The sequence below is a fragment of the Lutra lutra genome, chromosome 7 (genome assembly GCF_902655055.1).
Source record: "Lutra lutra chromosome 7, mLutLut1.2, whole genome shotgun sequence".
Lineage (NCBI taxonomy): Eukaryota > Metazoa > Chordata > Mammalia > Carnivora > Mustelidae > Lutra > Lutra lutra.
In genome coordinates, this window is record NC_062284.1 from 138,048,999 (window position 1) to 138,070,737 (window position 21,739).

The following is a 21,739-nucleotide window of genomic DNA, read 5'->3' on the forward strand; positions in this document are numbered from 1 at the left end:
GAGACACGCTCCGACATCCACACTGCGGCCATATTTCTATCCCATGTGTATGCTCCTTTCTAATATTTGCAGTCCCAACATTGAATATAAGCTTACTTTTAAGTCGCTTATAGCCTACCATTTTCTAATCCTACAATATATTCTTAAATATACTAAAATCTGCTTCTTGCTTTGGCCATTACTATGAAATTGTCTAAGGGCTGTCTCATAATACAAAAAGAGAGCCTATAATACCGTTTCCTTTTTCATTTCAAAGACCCGCACACAGCAGTGTACTTGACACCAATATGAATTTTTCTTGGTGAGCCCATAAAAATTAGTACCTTATGAGAAAAGTCGTCCCTTTAAAAACACCTGACTAAATATTTCATAAATGCAACACACAGCAAATTCCTACAGTAGATTCACTGGATTTACAACCATCAAACTATATTAAACTTAGAATATCAAGATTTATCACCTATTAAATGGAGTCTCGTTTTAGTAATATCTTGCATTTGATCCCAAAGGATCTCAAATACCTTCAACCCTTCACCAGGGCACTCCACTGTAATTCATAATGAGGTAACAGAAACCCTCACTGTAAGGCCGCCGCTGCCACATTTGGGGATTAGCTCACCTATCAAAGAAGGGTAGCCAGGTCCGGGTTGGAAGGCAGTGGCTGCTTTACGGGAGCGCAGAAACAGTACCAAGATCCAGACCGGGGTGGGCGGGGGGGCAGCCCAGGGAACCACAGATGTAGAGTGGGAGGGTCCCAACAGGCGGTCCCAGGGGGTTTTCAAACATTTGTTTTTGGCAGTAGAACCCTTCCTTCCAACATGATGTTGTAAGAGTCCAATAAATAAAACAGATAAACTTGCACCGGGTCTGGCCGAGGTGGAAAGGAGGAGACCCCAGCCCCCGCAGCCTCCTGCAGCACACGATGGGAGACCGTTTCCACTCCCACAATTCCTCACACCGGCTACACGTCAGGATCCACCTGGCCTCACCCCCGAGATTCTGGGTTTGTTATGATTCTAACTCAGATATGCTGGTCTGGCCTTATGTCTGAGGAACCTGAGAGACCCCGAGCAGGAGAGATGTGCTTAAGGAAGTCAAGATTTAAAACTACAGCCCAGAAAAATATAGCCTGCTCGCAGGGATAGTGTGCAGGGATGTCATCCTCCGCGTTGAAACTGTAAATTTGGGTTAAAATAGGAGTTAATTTTGAAGATTTATAGTGACCATTTACCTTAAATAATCCCTCAGAAAGACGCAGGGCTTTGTGATGAAGGCAAAGAACATGAACGGCAAAGAATACCATGGTCTACTGAAAAGACCGCACATGTCCACGGCATCGCGTACAACTACTGTTGGTTCTATAGAGACATCCTGTAAGAACTTCTACGCATCCCTCAACACCCAGTTCGAGCACTACCCTCTCAGCAAATCATCCTCCCTCCCCCCGCCCCGCCCAATAAACCATCCTTTAATCCTCCAGCCTTTTTCTACTGTGCCTGGTCAGCTCTTCATTGGAGAGGACACTGGATTGGGATTATTTGGTTATACACACCTGTCACCACCATAACTTGAGCCCTGAACACAGGCCCTGTGTTTTGTTCATTTTCAGGGATGTCTTCAGCATCTCCACTTTTCTCTGTTCATCTGGGAGAGCAGCAGTAGCACCTACTTTTCCCTGAGACACAGGGAAGGTGCTCAGGGACAGGAAGCACTTAGTAAATATTATCCATCACTATTACTTAAACTTGGCCACACCACTCTGCCTTGCACTCAAATACATTACCCTGTTTTATCATCTTCCAAGCAAATACCATTCTCCAAAATGATCAGCTTTCTTTGATTGACATCTGTCTCCCCCTCCACACTCCCACCCTCCAGCGATATAAGCGTCTGTGACCATGAATGTGAGGGACACTCACTTCACGGTGCCCAGAGGGCCCGGGCCACAGAGGGTGCTGAATCAATGTTCATGGTTGGAAGCACAAATGATGTATCGAGCAAAAGAGTGAGAACATGAGCTCGGCTTCTAGAAATCTACAGTCTTAACCAGCCAAGATCGAAATCTCTATTGCTTCTGCCTCTGCAAATTAAATGTTTGTGGCTTTGAGTATCAACAGTTAGCAGATCCCATGGGCCAATTCCTTCACCGTAGAGGAGGAGACAGTGGCCACAGGAGACTGATGCTTGGCAGGGAATGACAGATCCAGGGCAGCGATGCTGTGGTGCCAGCTCCTGGACACTGGCAGCCTGGCTCCTCTGGGCACCCCTGGTACAGGAGGGTTAAAGTTGGCTTGCCCCAGGGGTGTGTCTGGGACTCAGGAATGCCAGATGCCTCGAAATGCTCAGACCACTAGCTGACAGTACCTCCCTTTTGTCAACAAAATTGGTTTTAGGGAGCCTTACTTCTGGAAAGCCTAGATTTTCTATTTATAAACATAACCTCAAGTTGGAATTCTAGCTTGTTAAGACGACTGATTCAGCCCTTTATTCCCAAATAGGTAAATATAAGTAAAAATAACTAACCACCAAACAAAACCCAAAGTGGCCTTATGGCTCTTAGGAGAACTTAAAGCTCAAACACACTTTCCCATAAAAGAAACTTCTGTCCCACTGTGTCTGCCCACATTGGAGCCCCAGGCTCTCAAAGGGAGAAAACAAAGAGTGCCACACACCCCCTCCCCGGCGCTGTGAAGTGTAGCCCTACCCATTTATCACTGTCACGCAGGCCCACTGGCCTCGGCCACAAGAGCCAGTGCCAAGTTCAAGGATATGACTCAAGTGGTACCTGCCTCCTCAAGCACCACTTACTCATCTAGGTTGGCCCCACATCGAAAACCTAGTAGCTGCTTAATAAATATATCCCGGACCAAGGAGAGCCAATGTGCTCACTACAGCCGGTCTCGTTCCCCAGAGTGACGGCACAGATGCCACTACAGGCCAGGGTCGAGGCACCAGGGAGGTGGAGAAGCTGTGCACACTGGGATCTGTTCCCCAGCCAGCTCTGGTGGATTTGGCCATGGCCGGTCTTCCCCACAAGGATCCACTAGAATGTAACTTCCGGTAACAAGGGCAAAATTTTCATATGCTTCCTTGCCCTGCTCCCAGCAGCAGAGTGCCTGCACACAGAAGGTGCTGGATAAATGAATGAGTGAACAGATGAACTGGAGGTCTACCAGAAACCCGGCTCGGAGTGGTGCAGGAGTCCAAGCAAAAAGGGGACAGAGCTGCTCCAACATCCAACGTCCGTTTAAACCGAATCTTCTGGAAAAGTAAGGCTCTGCCACAGATGTTTCTCTGCTGGGTCTTTAACTCTCTACGTGGCCCAAATGTGTCCAAAGGACCAAGAGGCCCAGCCCTCACCCAAGACTAGGACACAATATTTAGGAGACCCAGGTCTGGGGTTCCTGTTAAGTGGCTGAATCTTGATTTTGGCTTGGGTCATGATCCCAGAGTCGTGGGATCAAGACCTGTGTCGGGCTCCCTGAATCTCCTTGAGATTCTCTCTCCCTCTCCTTCTGTCCCTTCCCCCACTCATGCTCGCTAGCACACATGCTCACTCTAAAATGAATAAAATCTTAAAAAAGAGAGGGAGGGAGAGAGAGAGACCCAGGTCCTATTCTCCTTAGAGAAAACACGGTAAAAAGCAGGGATGTCCCCCCCGACCCCAGATGGCGCTGGCTCCACTCCCGTATGCCCACTTCCCTCCTGATCCCGCACCTCATCTGTCTCCTGGAGAATTGTCTACGACGGCAGACCCAGAATAGCGCAGTCCTGAACTGAGATCAGTATCCACTGTAACCCAGAAGCTTTTGGGACTCGAGCCACAGAGTGGTGGCTGCATTCCAGTAGCTCACAGACACTGGGAGAAGTGGTGGGGACCAAAGGATGGACACAGGCTGCGAGGTGGTGGGAAGAAGGCGTCCCGTGGGCGAGGTGCCCGGCAGTGTCTGCAAGGATGAGTAGTGTTGGGTGAGTAGAGGAGGAGGTGGGAGCGCCAGGATAGTTTTTAGGCAGGGTCACCACCACCTAGAAAGGCCTCTCGAAAAGCTTCTCTTATGGAGAAGACCAGGTCTATCAACCTGAAATGGGCAAGGTGCACCCCTCTGAGGGAGGTGAATTTCACTACTCGGTGCCTCATTTTCCTCATCTGAAAAGGGGGATCGCAGCAGTAACAATGAGCATTTATTATGGGCCCGTGACATGCGGGGCACTGTGCCCAGCACTGTACATGAACTGTCACTGAATCCAAATGAGGCAGAGGCAGGGACACGAGGCTGAGTGGCTAACGACTTACCCAAAGTCACACAGTGCTGGAAATCAGGCAGGCTGACTCCAGTTCTCAGTATGAACCTCCACAAGGAGTCCATTTCCAGGCTTGTGGTGAGGAGTCAGTGGCATATAATGTGTACGACGTTCGGCAGCCATCAGGCACCAAGTTCATGTTCAGTAACCCTTGGCTGATTATCAGGGGCCCACAAGCCCTGTCCTTGACGTCAACATGTTTTGCAACTCAGAATGTTTCAACAGAGTGAAAGGCAACTCAAAGAAAGGAAGAATATACTTGCAAATCACAAATCTGGTAAAAGGGCTTAATATCCAATATACACAAGGAACTCTCACAACTCACCACCACCACCAAAAACAACAACAACAACAACAACAACAACAAAAAAAGCTCAAAAATTGACAAAGGACCTGAAGGGACGTTTCTCCAAAGAAGACATACGAAGGCCAAGAAGCACATGAAAAGATGCTCCGTGTCACTGATAATTAGGAAAAGGCAAATCAAAACTACGAGATGCCACCTCTTGCCCCTTAGCATAGAAATGACAGAAAACCAAGACACTGAAACAAGTGTCAGTGAGGCTGTGGAGAAACCGGAACACATTCCACCGCCGAGCAGCACGTCCAACGGAGCAGAAGGCTGGAAAGCAGGTTGCGGCTCCTCCAAAAGCCACAGACAGCATTCCTGTACGATCCCGCAGGTCCGCTTCTGGATACGGACACTGCAGCCGACCTGAGAGCAGGCATTCGAGCAGGTATGTGTATAGCAATATTCAAAGCAACGCCTGTCACAAAGCCAGAAGGGGGAAGCAACCCAGGCCTCCACCCGCGGCTGGATGGGCAAACAAAACGTGGCGTACGCGTATGCTGGAGTACGACTCAGCCTAAGGAAGCAAGGAAATTCCGACAGCTGCTTCAGTATGGATGGACCTGGAGTGAAATCAGTCAGTCAGATGCCAAAGGACAAATACTGCGTGATTTTACTTCTATCAAGCACCTCGAGTCGTGGCATTCACAGAGACGGAAAGCAGAACAGTGGCGGGCAGGAGCTCGGGGAGGAAGGCGAGGGAAGTGAGTGTTTCGCAGATGCAAAGTTGCAGTCTGGGATGAAGAAAAAGTTCTGGGGACGGACGGTGGGGACGGCTGCCTGCATAACATGGACGTGTTTAACGCTACTAAACTGTACGCTGAAAAATGGCCGAAATGTTGTTGTTTTATGTCTAACTGACCACAAAACAAAAAAGAAAGAAAAAGATCGAAGGGCTCTCCCCACGTTGCCTTGCGAGCAGCTTAAAAAGCGAGCTTGTGGCTTGCCCAGCTACCATGAGTGCACGCCCTTGCTCCCTTGCTCCTTCGCAAGGACCCCGAGTCTGTTCTCAACCTGGCCGGTCGTGACCCGGCATCTTCCATCCCATCTAAAAGCATGCACTGTGTTCTGCTTATGGATCTGTAAAAAGAAAACACTTTGCTTCCATCTGGATTCTTTTCACACCCATCATGACCTGCAAGCTGATCTGCCTGGCCCGGCTGCGTTCTCTGTCGCTGGCCAGAGGAGGGCAGGGGCACGGTGGCAGGAAAGCACTGTGGCATGAACACGCGGCCCACGCTACCCAGTGACTTCTGGGTCTTAAGGCCAGCACGCTCAAACCTGTGGTGCTGCGCCAAATTCTCGGGATTCAAATACACAGACTTGTTCTCCTTTAGAGAAGCTGGAAGGGAGGAAAAGGAAGGGATTAATCTGGACTTGGAACAGAAGAAAACTAAAAATTTTTTTCTCCTTCTAAGAGACTTATTACTAACCAATCTTGTCCCTACAGCCAAATCCTTTCTATTAGTCCTCAGTTTACTAAGTCACAAAAAGACTGGGTCAAATCTTGGGAGACAGAATTCTTGCTTAACCAATAATATCAGGAATACATCCTAAAAACCTGGAAGCTGAACATTCTGTCCATTCGATTTTAGAATAACCAAATTCACTTAAAGAATGTGTCAAATGTCTTGTGTATAATCCAGGACCTGGAACGCATCAGTCAATGTGGCAAAATTTCAGAAAAATACACTTATTATTTAAATCTCAAAAAGAAAAAGGCAACCACTACTATACAACTCTACCAGTAAACGTGAAGGAGAACTCGGTCAGCAAAATTTTTATCGTATTAAAATGGGCATTTTCATACGACCGCGGAGCTAGAACACGTGAGAAAGATCCTGTCTGCTACAACCATTTCGGTGTTACCACCCTCTTGAACAGAACCAATATGGGAAAAGAAAAAGATAGAAGGACACGGAATGAACAGACCATAACTTTATTGGAGCTTGACTCTGCTACAATTATGACAAAACAAACAACTAAAGGTAATCGGGGCCCGGAAGGTGCAGGCTGCACGGTCCCGCAGCACAGTTACCGGAGGGATGGGTTACAGTGCGTTCCTTAGAACAGGTGCAGCATGTGATGGGAAATAGGCTACTGTCAATCAAATTATGTTAGTTTTCCTTGATTTTAGTCATTTTCCTTCACTCTATTTACAGCAGAAAAAAGCCAGAAAGTTTACTCGCTGTTCACCTCTGTGTTTTTGCTGGGTAACCTGCTGATGCAGTGAATTCTGAATGCATCTAGAAAATTTAAATTCTCTGTGGTGGTTGTCCAAAGAAAAATGGGCCAGGAAAAAAAAAAACAAACAAACACTTAATGATTGCAATATATTTACAAGTTAGTTCTGAAAGACCATTTTCACAGCTAGTGGAAACCACAACACTAGTCTCAATGTAAGTTCCCGCGAGATAACTCCTGGCGGCTCCGAAAACTGGTAAATTCGCTTTAATACACTTGGTCTTAAACATATCTTAAAAGCTTTCCATGTACAATATAAAAGAAATTTATTTGGAAATAATTAAATTCCTGAAAAGTAATCAGTGGTTGAAAAAATATATCTACTGAAATGCAATTAAACCATCTATGTGGACCGTTGGGAACAGGAGCTGGGCGAGGGCTCGGACGGATTCTCAGATGCGGTTTCAACAGAGATACCCAGGACTCAGATTGGTGGCTTGGGTCCCGTGTGGATTAAATACCCTATGAGAGGAAGACGGAGAGATTGCCATCGGCTGGGCCCTTAGACAGCACCATGGCAGGGCTGGGTATGGGGCACTCTGGGCGCCCCAGTCTCCATCATACTGGGAACGACCTAGAAGGGCATGGTGCTGGGCGAAGAGCCATCTTTATGAGCCGCTGAGCAGCCTCGGGCCTCGCTAGTTAGGGAGGGTAAGTCTGATCATTCTGAGGGCAAGCTACTACGAAGAACGTTAAACTATTAGTAGTTTGAGAGATCATTACAGGAGTGTTAGAGATCATTCTAAATTTAATCACTTCACATGACGTAAAAGAAAGAAAAAAAAGTAACAAAACATTAAAAAAAAAACATAATTGAGTTCGGTTAACAAATCTTTGTCATACTTTCACAAACAGTAAAAAATGCCACAGACAAAAATGACCTATTTAAGTTGTGCAAGGATATGACACATTGCAGGCATTATAATTATCTTTTTCAAATCCGGTAAATCAAAACAGCAGCGAGGCCAAACCACATTTTTTTCCCTCTCCATTAAGCATATTTTCCTTGAAATGAGGTAAAGCATGGTACCAAGTGCAATGCTTATCTGTGCTACACCAACAGAACAAAGGGGGACAAAGCTATTACACAACGCAGCATAGTTAGGACTATTGAAAGTGTATTATAAAAGAAATAAAAAAATCTTTACAATGAAGGTTCATGCCGATTAACCTCCACACAATCATCATAAGGAACTCCGGAGTTGCTTCTTCAAGACACACTTCCCCAGTCCTGCACACACGTGCCCGCGGCACCACCACACCTCCCACCAGCGGGGCCTCCGTATTACATTCGGTCTCATGTTGCAGTCACAGGAACAAAAGGATGACACACACACGGGCGGAAAGGGGGGCCACACAGAGTGATTTTCTTCCTTAGTTAATGGATGCAAAACATTTCAACAAGCTAGACTGGGGGAACTCTACAGCATTAAAAATCAGCAGCACGAAAGTGTTCATAACCATCTCGTATGTCTCAGAGTTTTTATTTTTTAACTTAGCAACCAGGGGATCACAGAATGCGTCCAAGTGCGAGTCACAAATTAAAATTAGCTATCTTTCTCCAACAACAACAAAAAAAATGAAATAGCTAAAGTTTGCCGTTGATAAAACATTTTGAATGGTAGCAGGAAATTTGAACCCCTGAGAATGTATGACCTAATCTTATCCAAGTCTGAACTTTTTCGTATTAACAAAAAATACTCTTCTTAAGATTACAAAATATATTGAGGCATTTTTCTCCCAACGGGAATTGTAACTGTGAAACAATCTGGTTTTGGTGCCAGGAGGCGAGAGAATCCCTTAACACTGGGATTAGTGCATTAGACGCAATGCAAAGCCCTAAGCTCCTGGCATCAGGTAGTTTATAAATCAAGAAGAGATTCGCGATCTAACGTGATCACAAATCACCCTCGCAAGTAAAATTCACATCCAGCCTTACTTACTTGTTAATTGTGCATGTTTACAGTTAATATAATTCAAGAATTGCTTGGTTTTAACTTGCTAGGAGACCTTATGCTGAGGTTTTGTTTTTTTTTTTTTTTTTTTAAAGAAAGAAAGAAAGAAAGAAAGAAAGAAAGAAAGAAAGAAAGAAATCGGAAGGTTCCCAATCAGAAATATTTTTAAAATGAGTCTACCCAAATTAATTTGCTCAAAAACTCATTTAATAATTTAGATCGCAATTTAAATATAAGTTTGGAGACAACAAATAACGTTGGAGAAGCTTAACATCCCCTTCACTCGGGTCTCCTTAGAAAATGGAGCTGACGGTTTTCTCTGTGCACACGTGCAGAGGTGTTTCTCTGGGGGTGGGGGGTGCAGATAAAGCAAAAAGTACAGTATTCAACGGTAACCGAAAATGAAAAATGCAGCATTACACGAAGCGTCGAGTTCAGAGCGATGTGCTGGAAAACACTAGACACCTCTGCTCGGCTTGCTTAAACTTCAAGCATAATTAATGGGGCAAATTGCAGCAAACCTCTACTGGTATGTTGGTGGGAGTGCAAGACCAACCCACAGCTTTTAAAAAGGTAAATTAAGAGGTATTATAGTTACAGTGCAAAAAAAAAAATTAAAATTTCAAGCATAATACATAAACATAGCACCAAACAGGGGGAAAACGCATGCAAAAGAAAAGAAGAACTGAGGTATTTAGGTGAAGAGTGCCTACAAGTCTAATGAAAGAAACTTCGGCAAATGCCTACAAATGTCTTTTTTTTTTTTCTCTTTTCCAAAGATGGAAATCATGAGCTTGTTTCCCTCCATTAATGAGCTCAATCACAGGCGTGTCGTGATGATGGCAGTCTGTCGCAAACGTTACACTCCCACGGCATTAGCGGCGCGGCTTTGGTAGGTGAAGAACGCACGCAACAGTGTGACAAGTACAGTGAGACACTTAAGTGACAAGACTAAGGGTAAAGGTGCTCTGTTTTGCTTCTTTAAATAAGTAACCAATCAGTTATAAAATCTGCAGCATATTTTAGGTGTGATATGTCTAGAGTTTATCTTGTTAGAGCAACAGCCTACCGGGCGGAACTGCCACGAACAATCTCCGTCAGTGGAACGACCTGGCGGAGGTTTTTAGCAAAATTGGGTATTTAGCCAAAGATTTTTATTACGGTGCTTTAAAAAATCCATAGACTACATATATAATATTCTGGTTTTCAAAATGCCTTCAGGACACATATGACAGGATCTCTAACATAATCCCGTAATAAGTTACGTCACGACTACACTAGTGAGTTGCAAATACCGCTCTAGCTCGACATCTCAATGCATAATAAAAGGAAGGGAATGTAAAATAGCTTGTTCCAAAAAGATCAGAAATTAAAGAATATCCATGAGGGTTTTACTTTTAAGGCAAGAACCTTTTGTATGCAAGACTATGTCACATGAGAAAACGAAGACCTGATTCACCAACATGCCAGCCAGCGTTCATTAAAAACCTGTCCCTTACTCTATCAAGTGCAATGGCGACCGGGAGACGTCCTCTTATGCAACAGAACTGGAAAGAAAAGACGGGGTGGGCACGCTTCTCCTCTTGCAAGCCGCACCGGTCCCCTGGGCGCAGCGGCCACGGTGGGACCGGCGCCGGCGCCCACGCTGACCGGGGAAGGGCGCGCCCCGGAATCTAGGGGCTGTCTTAGCGGTAACCTCCTTGGCCTCCTAACGCTAAGCAGAGCAGACAGAAATGAAACTAAAACACTAAAACAAAACCCCAAAACAAAGCACAGCTAACTAACTGTCAACAGTTCTCGTGCACTTGCTAAATGTCCTCGTTAAAGCACTCTCGTGATTTAAACAAAGCAGAAGTGAGGAAAGAAGACAAGATTGTGTTTGCGCAAAAAACTAAAACTACAATTAGTTCCAAAATTTTTATACATATGTTAAATGTTTTATTCTGTAATCTATCTTGTTATCAAACAAACTTTAAATTCTGCCTTCGATTCATTCCCCTCACTATAGACTTGAAACCATCCTTTTCAATTTAAATAGTTAGCCCCTTAATTCTGGTTTTTGTGGGTTTTTTTTTTTGTTTTCATTTTTGTTTTTTTTTTCGTTGTAAAAAGGGGTTTCAGCTGTTGGGAACCTGAGGTTGACTGGCTTTGAGGCTGCGCAGGGCTCTTCTTGCTGCTGCAGACTTGGCGATCCTGTAGCTCCGGCCGACGCCTTTAAACTTCCCCTTCCCCACCACTTCCACCGTGACTCTGACCTTGCCGTCATACGTCCTCTCAGCCGGGCTGTAAAAAAGCCAAACAGCTTGAATCCGAAGTCAGAAGTATTTATTATTATTGTCAATCAGGACGGAGCACGCGCTCGGAGGCAGAGGGCCGGCTACACGCGGCCGGCACACAAAGGAAACGCGCATTACACAGCGGTGCGGCCGCGGCAGACCGGCCGAGTCTCTTCTCTAACTCGGCCTTACTCTATCAAAGCAGAAGGGAAAGCCAATCCGACTACAAACGGAGAGAGCAGAGTGCATGCCCCAGTGTAAATATTTCTCAGAATCATTAGTTTATGGCATCTTTGACAACTCTTCCCCCTCTTGTTTTTAAGAAACTTAATTTTTTCCACGTGCGGTTTTGCTTACCTGAATTTGGCAGTTTCTGGTTCCATTTCAAGCAATTCTCGCACAGGGGAGCGGGGCACATTTGCAGAAAATTTTTCTGTAATCAAAAGAAAAGTCATGTGAATAATATCCTTATAGTTGTTTTTAATTATGACTGCTTCTTTCGAAGGGAGCAAACAGTACCTATCAGCGGCCGCATCATTGGGTAGTACACCTGCCACACCATCTCCAGGGACATCCCGCTATCCATGTAAATGGCACCAGCAAGCGACTCAAAAATGTCCCCCATGGCCTTTGGAACTTCGATGTCCTCCTCCTTCTCTTCGTCCTCCTCAGACCTCCTAAGCTATTGACATAGAGAAAAGTGATTTGTAAGCAACAAGATCACCTTTAAAGGCATTCCACGGTGCTGGGTTTTTATTCTTGGCTGGGACTTTTATTAAACCCTTTAATAAGGGTAACAATACCTTATGGCCATCACCTACTACACTGTAATAGGTTCTTCACAAACATCTTATCCAAAAAAAAAAAAAATTTTTCTCCCAATTTCTCAAGGGATCAAAAAATGCCTTCCCCTGTTAGTATTATTACTCTGCGCTCAGCAAAGGGGAAAAAGTCCTTCCGAATGAAAACAAAAACCACACGAAATTAGAAATAGCTAATAAATGTATGAAAAAAATTTCAAATCCACTCGTAAGCAAAGAACTGCATCTTAAAACAGTTCTACCCCCTAGCGGCCTGCAAGGACTAGGCTGAACACTAACACGTATGGCCTGACAAGGGTGCGCACTGCTCTGCGAGTATAAACTGCAGCATTTCCCCAGGAAAATCCTGCCGGACAACAGGTTCCTCCAAGTTCCCTTTTTATGAAACCCCTTAACGCACACTGACTGTAGGGGAGTACCTGACACACAGGAGGTGTTCAAAATACAGTAATAGTGTAATATATAATGTATGTTGTATAGATGTACATAATGTAAATATAATATGTAAAATAATGTTATATATAATGTAATAATAAGTAATGTAATGTAATATAAAACTTAGATATGTATCAAATGCCTTTTAAAAGTTCCCAATTCTTTGAAGCAACAATCCCACCTTTGGGAATTTATCTTAAGCATGTACTGAATATATTTACCATACCCATGTTTATTAAACAACACAAATACCTAGCCACAAAGGACTATTTAAATACTTTCCATCATAGCCATATATTATTGATGAAAGTGCAGCCACTGAAAGTCAAAACGCCAAAGAATACAAAGAAAGTTGTCCTCAGAATATTAAGCGAGAAGAAAACACATTATGGTATACTACGCATAATATAATTCTGTTTTATGGATACTTATTGTTTATACACATTAGCAATAAAACACTACAGAATGTTCATTTTGGTTTTATCCAAGGTAGTATATTTGCATAACTTTAATTTTCTTTTTGCTTATTTGTATTTTCTAAAATAAACACAAAGTACTTGTGGAAGAGAAAAAAGAGAGAAAGGGCATTGGGAGTTTTAAAAAAAATTTCTAAATGGATCGTTTAGCCGCATCGAGCTCTACATAAACACTTGTAATGCTGGTTACAGGGGAAAAAGATGCTTCTTGTTCATATATCACAGTTTGAGGTAGAAAGGAATTTTAAAACTTATCGAATTCTTTCCTTTCACGGATGAAAAAACTGAGACCCAGAGAGGTGGAGAGACTTACTTAAGATTCAACAGTACGTTAGAAAAGCCAGACCACTGCCATTTCCAATCAGTTTCTGTAACTTCTAATACATATGTTTATATAAACTAAAGAAAGGAAAAGAATGAAGAAAAATTAACAGAACCAGCATGTCCCGCTGTCATCAAAAGAGAACTTAAATCCAATTTCAGCTAATGCCTCAAATTCAAAGCTTAAACATTTCGGAAGAGTAAGAGCAGAAATAGCTGGAGTACATATGAGGCGGCTCTAACTCCTGGTCCCCGGCGAGCTGTCCTCTGACTCAGACCGTTAACCTTGGAGGAGGACACCCGGGGGGGAAGTGGATCCCCCTTCGGCACACGCTCTGTCCTACTTACAGGGAAAGACACCTTCCCTTGCAGCTCTGCCTCAAATTTCTCTCACAGCAAGTCAAGGAAAGGCACTAGTTCCCAGCCACCATTTGGTGCAATTAAAAATAAATAAATAAATGAATGAATGAATGAATGAATGAATGAAGCAAAGTACAAATTAAACAAAGAGGAATTAAAACAGCCACCAGAATTAAGAATAAATTCTCTGACTCCTTATAAGACATCTACACAGGGAAGACAAGGCCATCAGAACAGGGAGAACGGGAGGGAGAGGGCTCTCCTGGGTACACAGGTATGCAGAGGGATGGCAGAGAAGGGTCAGAGGAGAGGGGAGAGATCTAAGGGAAATTCTTCACTACAAAACTTCAAAATAGCTCACAAACACATTAAAATTAGCTCCATCACCAAAGAACCTTTGGCTGAACTTACCACAGAAGCCTCTCAAATTCCAATGGTTAAACTTAGACGGTTGGTTTTTAAATGAGATTTTCCTATTTTCAAGTAGAACAGAAAATACATTTGTGAGACTTACCTGAGATGGTACCAGCAACTGTTTTCTGACCCATTTCAACAGAAAGAAAGGCAGAATAAACCCCACGGAGCCCTCCCTGAGGTTCAAGCGCCACGGAGAGGGCGGGGGGCAGGCAGGGGCCGGCAGGACTTTTCCGGGGACTGACCAGGCACCAGGAAGGGAAAAGAGCCGACAGCCCCTGGCCCCCTCTCTCCCCTGGAAGGACCGCACGCACCACCGAGGGGGGCAGTCAAGTTCTTAAAGGGCCCACCTGGAGAGCCTGCCCGCGTCCCTACCCCTGCCCCAAAGCGGAGGAAAGCGACGGCGGCAGCACGCACCTCGGAGTCCATGCCCTGCATCTCGTTCTTCTCCAGCTGGAACTGCACGAAGTCGTCGATAACGTGGAAGAGCTCAGGGGAGACGGCTTTGAAGTACTTGTGGTAGTCGTACTTGACTGCCAGCGACGCGAAGATGGTGTTGTTGACCAGCGCGGACCGCAGGTCGGTCAGGACGCCCGGGGAGTGCTGCCGCGGGTCTTCGTAAAGGTGCTTGGTAATGAGGTAGTCCAGAATCGCATCTCCCAGGAACTCCAGGCGCTGGTAACAATCTGCGGGCGGCCCAGGGCGCAGGCGTCGGCGCGCGCCAACCCCACTCTTCGCACATGGTAACCCACCGTGAGGTCTGGCCCCAGAACCTCCCCCCACCCCACCCCTAGAATGCCACCAGGCTTCGTTTTCGCCTGTATTCCTCAATGACAACCCATGTGACATGTCACACTTCCTGGAGCCTCTGGAAATTCAATTTGAATGGCAAATTAAGCCTATTTCTTATCTATGAATTGGGGTCATAAAAGCCTTCCATGGCCCAGAGGCTACTGCTCCTGCAGACAAGACACTGGCCAGGGGACCTCATCAGGTCAGGCCCTTCGCGCAGGCACGGTGCTGGCCAAGCGGGTGCTGGGTACTGCCGAAGCCGCAGCCTCGCTCATGCGCCGGCCGTCAGGGGCCTTCCGCTACACGTGCACCCCACACTCGGCCCCCAATACACCCCGTGCACCCCGCCCCCGCCACTAGGGAGAGTGCACTGGGGCCACCATGCCTCGCCACTCCTGGGTCACAGCAGCCACCCGCCCAGTAAGTACCAGAAAACCCTCCTGCCCACATGAGCGAGACATGCTGACTGGACACCAACCACGGCCTGGGAAAGGAGAGCCGTGGCCTTGCGCAGACCTGGGCCAGCACGGGTCAGCTGGGCGGAAGGCGCCCCAAGCCACCAGCACCCCAGCTCCTCACCCAGCCAAGCAGAGCCCGTTCAGGCCAGGAGGCTGGGGCAGGGACAGCCAACGTGGGGCGTCCGGGACACCCAGAGCGCCAAGGCAGGGGCATCACTCAGCAGAGGGCAGGAAGGAGAAACAAAGGGAAGCAGGGCCAGGCCACTAGCGCTTCTAGCCCAGAGCCAGGCCGGTTTTCACGTTTCGGTTTTACGCTTTTCTGACCATCTTAACCTTTCTTGTTGTCCTTACACACTCTATACTCTGCTTTGGTATTCTAGACTTGAGCACTTACTACTCTGATAGAGAAAACAATAACCAGGCTTTTCATAAGCCGAAGCTGACTGCAGTCCAGGCGCCTCGTCTCCCTCCGCATCTGCCGCACCGGCCGCCGCTACGTCAAGCAGGAGAGACCCTGCAGGACCGCGCCTAGCGGAAGGTGGCCGCAGAGCTCAAGCCAAGGCACCCAAAACTCACCCCGAAGCTTCTTTGAGCCCACACACCTTCAGATTTTTTTTTTTTTTAAAGATTTTACTTATTTATTTGACAGAGAGAGATCATAAGTAGGCGGAGAGGCAGGCAGAGAGAGAGAGGAGGAAGCAGGCTCCTTGCCAAGCAGAGAGCCCGATGTGGGGCTTGATCCCAGGACCCTGAGATCATTACCTGAGCCGAAAGCAGAGGCTTAACCCACTGAGCCACCCAGGTGACCCCACACACCTTTAGATTTAAAATGACCTTACGAGAGGGGCCTTTTAGTTTGGGAAGAATGACAAAAGGATGTGGAAATACATCCAGAATATACGAAATCAAGAACCATAAACAGCGCTAAACAGGCATCAGAAAGTTCCCGGGGAAGGACAAAAATGGAAAAAGCACAACAAAGTAGGAAGGCCCCAATTTCTCTAAGCATGTAGCTCGTGAAATGACCTCCCTACGAGCAGGTCCGGGGGCCGCACTGGCAGCGATCGGTGGCGAGGAGCCGGACGTGCTCCCAGAGTTAGAGGGAAATAAAGCCGCCCTCGTTTTTCTCTTGCTCCCCCCTCCACCGGCCATCTGAAGCACCAAGTCTGCACACGCACAGGCCAGAGCTCTTCCCCACGCATGCACACATGCGCACACACACACACAGGGCAGAAAGAGTGCAGTTAACACAAGCTCGCAGCCCCCAAGCAGCGGAGTTTGGCCGGGGGCTCCTTACCCGTGATGGTGTTGTAGTGGTAGGAGGCGTGGGTAAAAGCCTGTAGAAGGTAAGCCTTATTCTTGAATCTGTAGTTGATTTTCTTTTCGAAATTTTCGAAACCGGATATGAGGTGACTCAGTGTTTTATCTGCATCGGGGTGATCAAACATGCATCTCGGGGGGATCTTCAAACACCCATACTCCAGGTCTCTCGACACCGAGGAGCGGGAGCCGGCCACAGAGGCAGGAGTGCGGCTCCCTGAAAGGTTCTTTTGTTGGCTGCTGGAATTCTCCCGAGGCGGGCCCACGGCCTTCTCCCGACCAGTCCTTCTAATCACCGGGAGCACCTTGAGCCCCAGCGAGCAGAGGAAAAGCTGAGCAGCGCGCTCGCCGCAGCTGGTTAAGTAGCAGCCCAGCAGGGCCTCCACGCAGTCCGCTATGCTCTTGTCCGCAATGCACTGCTCGGTGTGCAAGTCGTACGAAATGGACTGCTTCCCCGTGTCAACACCGCAGTTTTCTTCGGATGGATTCCAGAACCCCACCACAAAGTCGTCCTCTTCCACAGCTTTGCTAGGATCCAGATAGCACATTGCATCCCAAGAGCTATAGTCAAAATCCTCGAAATCTGATGAGAAGGGCATGCTACCCAAGGAGGCCTTTTTGGGCATTTTCCATTCGTATGCAGAATCAGTGGTTGAAAAAGGAGAGAGGGAGATTTTCTTTACAAAAGCTCCTGATCCCATTAGCATGTTATCTATAAATTTGATATGTTCCTGATCATACTCCAGGAAATCGTCTTCGTACTCCGCGTCCTCCTTCGGAGCCCTCCACATCAGATCCTCCTCCTCCTCGTCCTCCTCCTCGAAGTCCTCGTCCAGCTTGCCATTAGCCAGCATGCAGTCTTTTGTCTGAAACGAGGAGGAATGGGGAAGGAGGGGAGACATAGCTGCTGTTTTTAAAAGGGTTTGAAACTCAATAAAAGCAAGGGTTATGGATAATTTCAAATGACAACCACAAATACTAAAAGGCAACTTTAAAATCATGGCCATTTGTTTTCAATTAACATAAAATAAGTTATTTAATCATATAAACAAAGTAAAACATGTTCTTTGAATGTTCATTTTCTAAGTTATAAAATGACCTTTCTCCCATATGAAGCCTTACGTTAAGAATTTTTAAATATGGATATAAAGTTAAAATTAATGTCTACGAGGCAAAACTTCAGCTAAGAAGTCTTACTCCAGCAGACACACAGTAAAAGCACTCACATGCTGATCACAGAGGTCTTCGATTTTGCTGACAAAGTTTTAAAATGTTTCAAAAAGATTTTCAAATTAATAAAATTAAATTCCAGATCCAGAAAAAGCATTATCTGGGCAATAAAGAATATAAATACAAAAAAAGACAAATTACTTTAAAAATCTGTCGAATATTAAAAATAGGCAATAGGGTTTCATGCTGAAGGTTTGTCCCCATTTCCACTTCAAATCAAAGTATATTTGCTACAATGTAGAACTAGATTGCTCTACTTGAAAACTAGTGATCACTGAACTAAGTTACAAATCTGTGAAATTATGCTTTCCCCTCCACTGTGCTACAGTAATCAGAGGAACAGATTATAGCATAACTGACAAAAAAAGAAGAAAATTTAGACTAACATGAAACACAACAATCCAATTTCTGTCAGAAGATCTTTGCTAATTCCAATTTCTTTGGCAAAAGCTTATTTGTGAATGACAACCTTAATAATGGGCTAGGATTCAGTAATGATGTAACTTTTTTGCAATGCTAAAAGATGCCAAATTTCTGTTGCACAAGAAATAAAAGAAAAAAAAAACTTTATACTTTGGGGAGAAAAAGGCAGGAGGGTGTGCTTCAATTTTGATAGGGACAACTTTCCAGAGATTTCCTGACAAAAAAGTTTTCCAGCTTTGTCAAGTATTTTTAAAACACTGCAACATTTCATTTTAAGCCAGACCCAAAGGCATAGCGTATTTGTAAAGAAGAGCAGTGAACCAAGCCATGGTTACATAACCATGTACATAAGTTACCATGTACATAAGTACATGTATGTACATAACCATGTACATAAGTACAAACTTACATAAAGGTAACTATGTACCTTTACGGGTTGGCTTGGTTCTTTTTTTTTTTAATGAAAAAATGTTTAGAAAACTTTTCCAAGAACATGAAAAGAGACAGCAGTGGCAGATCCCTAGGAACTATTTCCTGTTAAAAATTCTATACCTTCAGAGGGTAACATGAGATGTTTTGGACTACTGTTTGGTCCTTAACATTTAAAAAGGCAACTGGAATTAAAAAAAAAAAAAATCAGAGTGAATAAGTTTTTAATAATAAAAAAAAAAAATCCTTATATATCTTTAGTAAGATGCTACCATAGTGTAAAATTGGCAGTACAGACACACACATGCACAAAAAACCAGGTTTTATCACAAATAAGCTATGTGATCTTGGACAAAGTTCTTTAATGCCTCTGGGTTTCAGTTTCTCTATCTGCAAAATAGCGGGATTCTAACTCACTAAATGGTCTCAGAGAACACTTCAAGCGCCTAAAAAAAAAGGAAAAAAAAAATACTGGCATAAAACTCTTTCCTCCTGTTCAAGCCCACTTTCAACCTGAGTTATTACCACTTGGGCATTCGTATGCAAAGTTTCTCTTAAACCTATCTGCTGAGGAGTGAGTCAAGCAGAACAGGAATGCAAGCCTGCTCCTTCCGACGTCGTGTAAGGGCCTACTTCAGTAAGTATAAACTACCAAGTGAAAATATGAATGGTATGTTTAATGTATTCCCAAAACCAAAGTGCCAGGCCATCTGAAAAGGAAAATAAGAGATTTCTATTGTATTTTTTTAAGTTCTTTTTTAATCCAAAGGACTTGTCAATGTCACTTTTATGCTAATTTTTTTAAAAAGCCAATTACATTATGAAACTACAAGGTAGAATAATTACTACTGGAATGTTTTTCATAAATATGCAATATCTTCTCTAAAGTCCTCAAAATCTCTACACTTCCCTCTAAGCTTCTACCTATTTCTAAGTTAATAGCAAATATAATTTTTCTAACCCGGCTTGCATTAATATATTCTCTTAATGCTTTTCTGGAGCAGTTCAATTTCTGTAAAACATCGAACACTGCATGAGTTAAAAATGTACTCCATAAAAGGGTAAAAATCAAAATTGGGGCGCAGAGCAGCAGACCTGGGGAAACTTGAGACGGAGAACCAGCACAGGCATGTCAGGAAGAGGACACGAAAGCCTGTCTATTTAGAAAGCGTGACCTGTGAAAAGAAACCGTGTTCTCACTGTTGGCCTGAAGGAAAAATTAAGTAACAATGATCCAGTCTCTCACTGATGCAAAATAAATGTCCACAAAATGAAAGTGGCCTAGAGATCGCCTTTAGCTCTGGGAGTGGCGCTAGCGTTTCCCAGTGGCCCGGCTCCGGACAGACGGCTTTTCCAGCTCCAAGGGTCTCCGAGGTGCCCTCTGGTGGCCTTTCAGACAAGACAAAATGAAGACACTGCACCTACTGTCTGGCCTTAAGCCATTGGTAAGATTTAAACTATTTCCAGAAAACTACAACCTTTATGATTTACTTTCTTTTCTTTTCTTTTCAAGTCACCGGAGAGGACCGAGTCCTAACCGAAAAAACCCTGACCTATAAAGCAAGGCTTTACTGAAATTAATTATTTCACAGACTGAAGATCATGGTTCATTGAAAAGTCACTGAACAGAGCTAAGGACTGAGGGAGGATGAATTGTTTTATGTAATAATAAAATGAAATGTTACAGAGTTTTGCTTTTTTTTCCTGTTTTTGAGTCGCGACATCATTATACTTCTGCCTCTGAAAATGATGATATAACTGACCCCCATCAAAATTACAACACTGTTTCTAAATTCAATGAAGAGACCGTTTATTTAAAGAAATTGATTCAATATATCAAATACCTACTCCATTATAAATACACCATGGAAAGAGAACACAGAAATTAATAGCACAAAATTCTCCCGTTCACTGAAAGATAAATGCTTCCAGTTACTAAAAACTTACCATTTCATCTTTTTCCCATTTATCTGTGTTACTTTTGTCTTGGTTGACTACATAACCAGGAGGAAGCCAATTCACGGGGGGATCAAATATTGATACCACCATACGGCTGGGCAGTCCCTTCTTTTTTCCAAGACGATACAGATTACAGTTGCTGACCTTTAGCAGAAAAAATGTATAAGATACTTATCTGCAAATGACCACTGCTAAAATTTATACCAGGCAAATAAACATACTTTTAGCTACACATTCTTCATATTACTACAACTGGTCATCAATTATTCTCGGTGGCAAATATTACATTCCCATATTTTCTATATCCTTCAGTGTAGTCAGATGAGAATCTGATTTTAGAATCAGATCAGAAAACACTGATATGCAAATTCCTCATAAGGTCAGAACAAAGGGTGCATACAATTTAAAACTTCTGCAAACGCCACGTGATGACAGCAAACGCAAAGTACCACCTGGGACTGTGAGAACAGAAAACAACCCACGTAACAAGTCTAGATGTCCCAACATTCTCAATGAAATAAAGGGGGGGGGGATGCCACAAACTCTAGCTATAAAGTGGAAACTGGCACTGAAGAGAGCCAAGAGAATTTTACACTCCTAGACTCTAAGCCACAAATATCACTTTAATTGTAATGTTTTCTCAAATATCATTCCTTTGTTTTGGATGGCACTTCAAGACATTTTTGTTCAACCATTTTAAAAGAGCAAAAGGTATAGCTTCATTGCTTACCCTCTGGTCTGTTTTTCCTAAGGACTCCATGTCCTCTGTAGCTCAGTCAAATCGTACCTTCTCTATCCAGAACTATCTAGTAAAAACCTGGGAGCCAGGATCTAGAACTGTCGATCTCATTTGCATTTTCTATAAACTCGGCTTTTTTTTTTTTTTTTTTTTTTTAGTATTTTATTTTTTATTTGATAGAGAGAGACACGGCGAGAAAGGGACCACAGCAGGGGGAGTGGGAGAGGGAGAAGCAGGCCTCCTGCTGAGCAGGGAGCCGATGTGGGGCTCGATCCCAGGACCCTGGGATCATGACCTGAGCCGAAGGCAGCCGCTTAAGGACTCAGCCACCCAGGCACTCCAACTCGGTTCCTTTTTATGGAAGTACTTCATGAGCCCCATTTCTGGGGAACTTGATACCACTGAACAGGCACCCGCCCCGGGAGGGGCACCTGGC

The 21,739-nt window shown here is 44.6% G+C and overlaps 1 protein-coding gene across 2 annotated transcripts in view; it reads right to left on the bottom strand.

Moving 5' to 3' along the window:
• Positions 1–8,965: 8,965 nt before the first annotated feature.
• The window catches only part of DICER1 (dicer 1, ribonuclease III), a 68,740-nt gene continuing 55,966 nt past the window's right edge, over positions 8,966–21,739 (bottom strand). For both annotated transcript variants that reach the window (XM_047736080.1, XM_047736079.1), the window contains 6 exons: positions 20,553–20,708; positions 16,501–17,389; positions 14,371–14,639; positions 11,646–11,808; positions 11,484–11,559; positions 8,966–11,133 (listed from right to left, as the gene is read on the bottom strand). In XM_047736080.1, the coding sequence (XP_047592036.1) occupies positions 10,968–11,133; positions 11,484–11,559; positions 11,646–11,808; positions 14,371–14,639; positions 16,501–17,389; positions 20,553–20,708 (1,719 nt within the window). In that variant the 3' untranslated portion in view covers positions 8,966–10,967. The remainder of the gene's footprint in view (positions 11,134–11,483; positions 11,560–11,645; positions 11,809–14,370; positions 14,640–16,500; positions 17,390–20,552; positions 20,709–21,739) is intronic.